Source organism: Lipotes vexillifer, unplaced genomic scaffold, assembly GCF_000442215.2.
Source record: "Lipotes vexillifer unplaced genomic scaffold, Lipotes_vexillifer_v1.1 scaffold539, whole genome shotgun sequence".
Lineage (NCBI taxonomy): Eukaryota > Metazoa > Chordata > Mammalia > Artiodactyla > Lipotidae > Lipotes > Lipotes vexillifer.
In genome coordinates, this window is record NW_006789542.1 from 920902 (window position 1) to 930068 (window position 9167).

Sequence of the window (9167 nt, forward strand, 5' to 3'; positions counted from 1 at the left end):
GGGCCGCTTCTTCAGGGACTTCAGCAAAAAATGAAGCCCAGTTAGAGTTCAACAACACTGTTGTGTCTTCAATGTATTTTTGTTTACAGTTACCTTCTCTTTTGGCAGGCAATAATTGGTGTTCCACTTACAGGAGTGTACAAAGTTTCTGCTATAAATTATTTTCAGGCAAAAGTACGATTGAAAGAAAAAATAGGAAATAAAATACCGCAGGTGGTGCACGTTTGAGACCAAAAAATGCAAAAACCATGCAGGTGATACGTGGTTGTACACGGATATGACAAAACCTGGGCCTCTGGTGACTCAAGTGCCAGAGGTGCTGGGTGAGCACAAGAACTAAGACTGGGAAGCACAAGGGACACATTCCAGGGGTAAAGGGGTCAGTCCACCTTGACAAGAGCCCAGGGCACGTGTGATGTGATGCAGAAATGCGGCTGGACAGGTAAACTGAGGCCAAGTTGTGGAGAGCCCTGAGGCTGAGGGGAGGTGTGTGGGCTTTCACCTGTGACCGTGGGGACCCACAGAAGTTTCTAGGCTGCTTCACTAGTAGAAGGGGGCCCATCCCCCAAACTGGGGCTTGTAGACTCTGAGGGAGAGAGGCCAAGGAAGCAGCAAAAACTGCCTCAGCTCTGCTGACCAAGTGAGGCCTTGAGAGTGGACCCACACCCCCAGGAGGATGCAGTGTATCATAAAATTAGGTACACAACGGAGGCCCCACCAGGGCTGTGAAAGGAACAAAATGGGACAACGCAGCCAGCCTGGAAGGCAGGTGTCAGCCAGAGCAGTTTTCTATGATAGATACTTATTGCCATATATGGAATGAAAACTTTGGGGAAAAAGGAAGAAGGGAAAAAAAGATTGGAATGGGCTTAAAGAAAAAAAGGAAAAAAATACCTAAAGATAGCCTAAACAAAACACACCCAGCGCCTAGCGCTTGCCTCCCTGCCTGCATGCCATATGGTGTGTGATAAGTGAGAACACTTTTCTCTCTCTTCCTTCACTGTCTATAAAGCCCAGCGCCAGCCCCGTCGAGAAGGTTGCGCTGTGCTCTCACGCCCTGCCACCCTGATGAACAGCTCCCAGCCCCCGGCCCCACTCCAGGAGGTGACCAGGCTGCCACTCCCTGCCCCCAGCATTGCTGCCTGCCTTGGCCACAGAAGGGTCACTGCCTTCACAGCTGTTTTCCCACAACTGGAGAAACCACAGGCCAAGCCAGCTGGACCACATCGCAAACAACCAACCGGCCCATTAGCATTCACCTTCACTGGCTCCCTCTGCCAGTCCCCAGGGTCCTCTGCTATGACACAGACAATGCCTGGTAGAAAAAAACTTCCCACATGGCTATAAATTATCCTCCACCTTGAGCGTCTCCTGAACCATAAAGGCATCAGAGGCTTGTGACTTCCTGATGGATCCCACCACCCCGGTCTCCTTGCATGAGAAAATGGCCAAGCAATAACTATATCCAAATTTTTCTAGGTCCAAGAAGCCCTGCTGAAGCCCTGCTCTCTTGCTCTTCCTTAAAATGACCCAAATAATCCCATAAAGGTGTGTGCTTGATCTGTGCTCCTGAGCCCTGCCTTCATCCTCCAAATTCTTCTGACCCCCATCCAATGTTTCTCCTTGTCAGCAGTGTTTTGATTGATGGGAGAAGTGCTGCTTGTGGGATGGAAGGATATCGGTCAGGGTGACCCTTCCAACTGGATGCCCAGCTAAATGTGAATTTCAGATAAACGACAAATAATTTTTTAAAAAATTCTTTCTTTTAGGATAAGTAAATGTACTATTTAGGACATACTTATATTAAAAAAAAATTGATTTGTTGTTTACCTGAAAATTCAGTTTTAACTGGAAGTCTAATATTTTTATTTGCTAAGTCTGGCAACCCTAGATATTAGGACATTGCAGGACCAATAGCCTGGGGCAGCTCTGCTCTTCCCCAGTTAATCCTCAGAAGCCACCACAGAAACAGCCCTGCCTCCAGCCTGCACCTCATTATTGCTCTTTTCTGAGTGTACTTTGCAAAGCCCTGCAGGCTCTGTGTGGCCCTATCTCGCAGCCAAGACCCCTCGTAGCTACGTGGGAATGGGTAACCTCTCAGTCAAAGCAAGAAGTCGCAAGAGCCCAGAAGGAAAGTATTTGTGGAAGAGACCAGCATAAAGAAACCCAAGGGAAGGGCTTTCCTGGTGGCACAATGGTTAAGAATCCACCTGCCAATGCAGGGGACACGGGTTCAAGTCCTGGTCTGGGAAGATCCCACATGCCACGGAGCAACTAAGCCCGTGCGCCACAACTACTGAGCCTGCACTCTAGAGCTCGAGAGCCACAACTACTGAGCCCTCATGCTACAACTACTGAAGCCCGTGTTCCTACAGCCCGTGCTCTGCAACAAGAGAAGCCCACGCACCGCAACGAAGAGTAGCCCCCGCTCGCCGCAACCAGAGAAAGCCCACACACAGCAACAAAGACACAACACAGCCAAAATTAAAATAAATTAATTTTTTTAAAAAAGAGAAAAGAAACCCAAGGGGAGATGCCCCACCTCCAGGAAGTGTGGAGACACCAACTGCAGGCACTTGAAGGCCTGGCAGTGTTTGACATGACGGCCTCATACCCCCAAGGGTACTCATGAGCCAACATCATCTAAGACCCAGAGAGGTGGGTGGCTTGTTGGCTTAACAGGAGCATGAATTGCTTTATAAATGGCCTTCACTGCCCAGGCCTGAGGGCAGCTGGTCTGGGCAGGCCCCTGCATGCGTCCTGGCAGGAGACAGAGCCCAGCCCCACTGAAAAGCATCTCAGGGGCATGGACTCAGGCTCTGGGCCAAAGTGCCATGGATGTGTGGGGCATTTCTCTATCTACAACCCAGAAGCATGCAGAAGCAGCTGTTATTCTCCTGCTCTGGCACTAACGACATAATAATAGAAGGACACTTCATCTCCAATCCGTAGTCTATTTTTGCTATCATCCAAAAAGCCACTGGTTATTAATAATGGTTGAACTACATGTAATCATTTTTGTTAAGTCAAGAATGTTAGAATACTGGCAATTACATATGGTCCAACCGAATAATAATGCTGAGTGCCTGCTGTGTGGCAGACTCCGTGCAAGGTCCTTTAAGTATATCCATCATGTAATGTTTAATTCTACAACCACCTTTTAAGGTAACTATTTTAGAGATGCAGAAACTGACACAGAGAAGTCAAAATTCTCATCCAAGTGGACACAAACCGGGTCTGTGTGACTCCAAAACCCACATTCACCTTACCCATCATGTGGCTTGGGTCATGGGGGTCCTTCCACCTCCTTTGCTGTCTCTGCCTGGGGGTCAGTGGCTGGCTGTTCCTGCAGCAATGGGCACCAGACTCCCAACCTGACAGGACCTGCCTACACAGGGGCCTCTCTGTAACTAATTGAAGCCTGGCCTCCTGAATTAGCAACAAAGTGTATTTAACAAATAATTTCAGTAGAAGAAAAACATTTTGAAAGTTTATTTAATTGAGGGGGAAAGGGACCATAAAATGCACTCCTAAAATAAACAGGAAGTAATCAAGAGAGAACAATCAAACCAGTTGTAAAACACCTTAACCTTGACTATGAGCTAATATGTAGTGAATCACCGAGAAAGGTATCAGGCACACTGCTGACTCAGAGCCATGTGCTTCTGTGTCTCTCCTCTGAGAAGACTACTAAGCATCACAGAGGGGAGAGGACAAAAAACATCCCAAAAGAACAAGGCAAGGCCAGAGAGCACTGCTGGTCTCCTGGCCCACCATCACCCCCCTCAGAGGCTAAGACCAGCACAGTAAGATCAATAAAGAGCTGCCCAGCTCCAACTTTAAAAGAAGAAACGAATGTTCTCCTCCTTGTAAAATAAAATTTTGAAAGTCAGAGCATATGTAATGCACAATAAAAGTGTCCACCAGTTCCAAATGAACATCTGTAGAGATCAAAGTTTGAGGATAAAAAGAACTGACCTTCACATGGGCCACGTAATGATGACACGTCGCCTCCAAATGGACCAGCTGCAGCTTCTCTGAGACCTGACCCACGGACTCTCCCAGCAACACAAAGTAGACCCTGGGCAACTGGCTCTTTTCTTTTTTGTCCATATCAGCCGTCAGAACGTAATTCAGGCCTGCCAATGAATAAGGTCAAAACATCAGCGAGGATAGACACAGTGACAAGGCCCCCTCCAGACCCCCTCAGAGGATCACAAGCACCCTTCAGACAATACCTAGCCCCCTGCTGCACAGAGGACTGATGGCAGGCAGCCCCGATCAACACCATCTCAGAGAGAAACATACAGCCAGGCACCCCCAGAATCCAGAGACACCAGGACAGCCCTGTCTTCCTGGGGATGCTCTGGGCATCACACTTCACAGCTCCCCACAATTTAAACCTCATGAGTTATCATCTGAGCCACCAATATACACATCAATGGTTAGCTGTACCCAAAACAATTAGTGTCCTGAAAGGCAGGACAATTACAAGGTGTACTACAAGAAGCTGCTGAAACCACCAAGGCTGCATGGAATACTGACTCCTATAAAGAAACAGGACATATACCCCACACGAGGGAGGAGTCACCCAATAATTCTGACTCGTTGCACAGCTGTTGCGTCGGGCTCTATAACTGCTATATCTACTGGACCGTAGCCATCCGTGGTCCACTGAGCTGGGCACTGTGCAGGCATGGGAGACACATCAAAGAACAACGAGGGCAAACTCCTGCCCTCATGGAGATTTCACTCAGGGAAAGACAGGGGTGGCTGAAGCTGACTTCATTCCTAGGCCGCCATACAGTGACCAGTTTTATGGTGCCTATCGGTTCAACAAAACCATGACCACTGTGGGGTCTGTACTGGGGTGCATTCCCAAAAAGGAAACCTCATCACCTTGTGCCTCAAGGTGTAATGCCAGATGGCAGAACCTACTGTGACACAATGTGGGACTTTAAAAAATGGTCACGATAGAGAACACACATTGGATAAATAAACCCAAAGGGTTTCGCCTCTATTATTTCAGAGTCTGTCAGTCAGTATGGGACAATGTGTTTTATTAGGTAAATATGGCTTTGGTATTAACAGACCCATTTCATTGCTTTTCTGTCCCACAGAACCCTGTTTCAGAGGTCAGCCCCTCCATAACACTTTTTTACATATCACTATCTTTTAGTTGCTTTGTGGATTCAGGGGAACGTGGTATTTTTAAAGTGAGAGAAAAGGAGCTTCTGTCCCTAAAATGACGAGATGAGACTGCTGAGCAGTGGGAAAGCGGATGATCCAGCCCCTGCCCTCGCTCCACACACCAGCCTCCTAGAAGCTGGGCTCTTGCACCAAAAAAAAATCAGCCTAATGCCTCCTGGCATTTAAGTATGTGAAGCTGGGGCCATGCGGATGGCTCTGGCTTTTAATAACATCAAAGGGATCAGCCACTGGGGGAGGTACGAAGGAGGAAAGTGACCTGCATTGGCATTCTGTAGCTGCCACAGGGTATATTTTTGATGCATTTAATGGTTTTCCTGGGCCTCTGCCATCTCAGGGACCTTGCCAGGCCAAGCTGGCAGATCCCTGGTCAGCAAGGGCAGGTTTGCCCCAGCTTGTTTATTTCAGCAAACAGCTGATTTCCAAGGCAAGGCTAGTTCACCAGGAGGTACCTGCAACCTGGATGATCCCAGGAGATATTTTTGGGAAGAGAAGAAAGTGCACGGGAAAGTACTTCAACAGAGAAAACATGGGAACCTGTACAAGATTTACATGCCTGCTCTGATGGGGACAGTGCAGGAAATGGGGTAGACTCGTAGAATGTCTAACCTTTTGGGCAAGCCTAGGGACCATCTACATCAAGACCCTCATTTTTCAGATGAGGAACTGATGGCGCAAGAGGGAACAAGACTTACTGCAGGCCAGAGAGCGGAATCTGGAACTCTGCTCATCTCCAGTGTTGGGCTATTCCTACCATACTGGTTCTTGGTGCATTTTTTATATTATCAGACAAAAAACTCACATTGGGGTAACCAATGTGGTGGCAGCGGCTGCTGAGTGGGGTCCCCGCTACAGCCCCCCACCTGGCCGTCCTCCCAGGTGAGAGAGCTACAGCTGCCCTCTCCTGGGTGGGCATGAAGGGTGACCAAGGAGAGAACAGAGGGTTTGAACCATCTCGTCAGCAATGAATGGCTGAGCCCAGAGAAAGCCTGGGTGGAAATGAACACAGGAAGACAGAGCAGATAGCATCAGGGCCCCACCCACATCCTCTTGGCTTTTACCATTTCCCTGCTGTCCAGCCCAACTTCCAACTGCCGGCACCTGCATTCCCTTTCCCGAGGGCTTTGGTGGGCATGGCACCCACCCATGGGCATGGCAGGCCAGGAGCACCAAGGACTAAAGCCCCTGGGGCAGCGCTCAGGGAAGCATGACCCCAGCTCCCTGGTCCTTTGGGTGGGGTAACCGTGAGGTGTGTTCCACACTGGCTCCCAGACTTCCCCAGCAGGATTCTGCTCCCGCCGCCCTGTTACAGTGGTAACTTGTTTAATAACACACCCTCTCTCCAGCTGCTGTGATGGTTTCTAGTCAACTTGACTAAGCCATGGTATCCAGATATTTGGTCAAACACCCATCAGGATGTTACGATGAAGGTATTTTTTAGATGGGATTGACATTTAAATCAGTAGACTTTGAATAAAGCAGATTACCCTCCAGAATGCAGGTGGGCCTCGCCCAATCAGTTGAGTGCCTTAAAATGTAAAGACCAAGATCCCCCCCAGAAAAGAAGAAGTGCTGCTTCCAGACTGCCTCTGAGCTATAATATCCATATACACACACCCTCTTGGTTCTGTTTCTCTGGTGAACCCTAATACAGCTGCCTTCCCTTCCTATCTCATGGTCCTGCTTTCCTACTGATGTTTCCTGGGATCCCCTCCTGAATCAACAATGTGCACTCAAATCCTTGATACAGGCTCTGCTTCTGCAAAAATCTGCATTAAAATGGGGCAAGTCCAGAAAACAGAATGAATCTGACCCTCCATATGTGCCAAGAACTGTGCAGATACTTTACAAACAAACATCAAGCTTAGTTCTCCAAAACCCCATCTCGCTGCAGAATTGTTGGCCCAATAGATTCTTCTTGCAACTCAAGGGAGGGGGAGAAACAGCTGAGTTACTAACGCCAAGCTGAGGACCACAACCGCTGCTCTGCTATGGGCAGAGTGTACACATGCCAACACGCTCACCTACCAGATATTTCTAAAACAAGAAAGCATACAACCAGACAGACCAAATTACCCAATTCACCAAGTGCAATCATTTTGGAAACATTTCCCCTTTTGAACTGCCTACTCAGTGCTTCTCCTTGATTTAAAATTTATTTTGGCATTTTAAGTTACACAAAAAGAAGTCAGCACCTTAGCAAAATCTCTCTTCTAGAACAAAACCAGAGACCCATGATGGGAAACCCAGCCTGAGTGAGGAGGTAGCTGCCGGAGTGGCAAGAAGTGTGGACCACCCTAAATCCCTGAGCTCACTGCTAACAGTTTTGATCAGCTCCTACCCCAAGTGCATCTAAAAGGGAGCCCCGCCTAAGAAGCAGACGAGATGCCGGAGAAGCAGCCTGACAGCCCCTTGGCTCGGCAGCCCACCCCGTGGGAGCAACAGGCTGGTGGAGTTGCTAGCGGCCGCCCCCAGCCCAGTCCGCCGGGGCCGGGGAGGTGCTGGTTCTGATTAGGGCCTGCTCCAACAGCGCACTTCACATCCTCAGCTCTCCTTCTGGCAGCTTGTGTCCCTGCCATGTCGAATGATGTCATCTTGATGGAAAAGCTGATCAGCCCAGAGTCATGCTTCCAGCCTCCTCCTTTCCCTGCCCCCCAGCTGGTTCCCCAGGGCCCCCCACACCGGCTCAGGCCAGCATCGAGCCAGCTGTCTTGCATCAGCACGGCTCTGGTCGCTCCCAGAGAGTTTTGATTCATTCCCATTCTCCATCAGAACATGATTTCAGCTGTGAAATTCTACTAATAAATCCTCCTTCGACTTACTCTGAGCTTCCCTCGGAGTTTTCCAGGAGAGGGGAAAAAAGGCTATTTCCACTTACATAACTTTTCTTGCCCTCCCCCAAAGGAATGAGGTGGTAATTAGAATAGGTTCCCCCCCTCCTCATAGAACATGGATTTGCCTCATTATCCCATCTCCATGCTTCTCGAGAGACCAGAAGCAGCTCAGGGAATGTTCTCTGTGTGCAAATGCTCTCTGGAGTAGAAACACACCCCTAGGACCAGAGGAAGGGTCTGGGGAAAGCTTGCTGGTGTCAGACTTATTTCTGCCACTGGCTTGCATGACCTTGGTGCCATTTATCAGGACCTGGGCTCTACTGCTTGTCCAGGGGTAGGGCAGGCCCCCTGCTCACTCACAGCTTCGCCAGGCTATACGAGAGCCACGGCAACATGAGGGAGCTGGGTCAGAGCACAGAACACAACCACTTAGGGCTCAGCCCTGCTTGGTTTCTATTTAGTGCTCCGGGGAGAGTCCAGGATTGCCAGCTTGAGTCTCAGCCTCCAAGGACTGACAAGTGCATTTAGGTTTCAGCCTGGCCGGCAAGTAGGTACAGGCCCAGCCCGCGGGTAAGGGGCAGAGGCCTCTCAGGAATGGCCTTCACCTGCCTTGCTTATGGCAGCCAGGAGGCTCCCAGGAGCCACACGCTGCTCCCCAGGCCAAGAATGAAGATTAATAAGACTTGAGATGAGGCAAACTCTTGTTTTAAATGGCTTGATGAAATCCGTTATAAATGTGTTCTGGGGGTTGAGTTGGGCACGGTGTCCGCACCCCAGGACGGAGCACAGGGCTGGCCACACACATTCCATGGGGGTAAGGACCTTGACTGGCCTGTTGCATGCTCTGTGCCCAATGCTGGGCACAGAGTCTGGCACCTTTCAGAACCTAATAACTATCTGTTGATTGAATGAGCCAACAGGAGTTTCAGTGACTCCCTGTGACGGATTTAAGAAGCTGCTGCTCGGGCTTCCCTGGTGGCACAGTGGTTGACAGTCCGCCTGCTGATGCAGGGGACACGGGTTTGTGCCCCGGTCCGGGAAGATCCCACATGCCGCGGAGCGGCTAGGCCCGTGAGCCATGGCCGCTAAGCCTGCATGTCCGGAGCCTGTGCTCTGCAACGGGAG

The 9167-nt window shown here is 49.7% G+C and overlaps 1 protein-coding gene across 1 annotated transcript in view; it reads right to left on the bottom strand.

Moving 5' to 3' along the window:
- The window catches only part of ITGA9 (integrin subunit alpha 9), a 371922-nt gene that overhangs the window by 280514 nt on the left and 82241 nt on the right, over positions 1 to 9167 (bottom strand). Inside the window, exon 15 of the mRNA XM_007462694.1 lies at positions 3979 to 4139. Coding sequence (XP_007462756.1) covers positions 3979 to 4139 — 161 coding nt within the window. The remainder of the gene's footprint in view (positions 1 to 3978; positions 4140 to 9167) is intronic.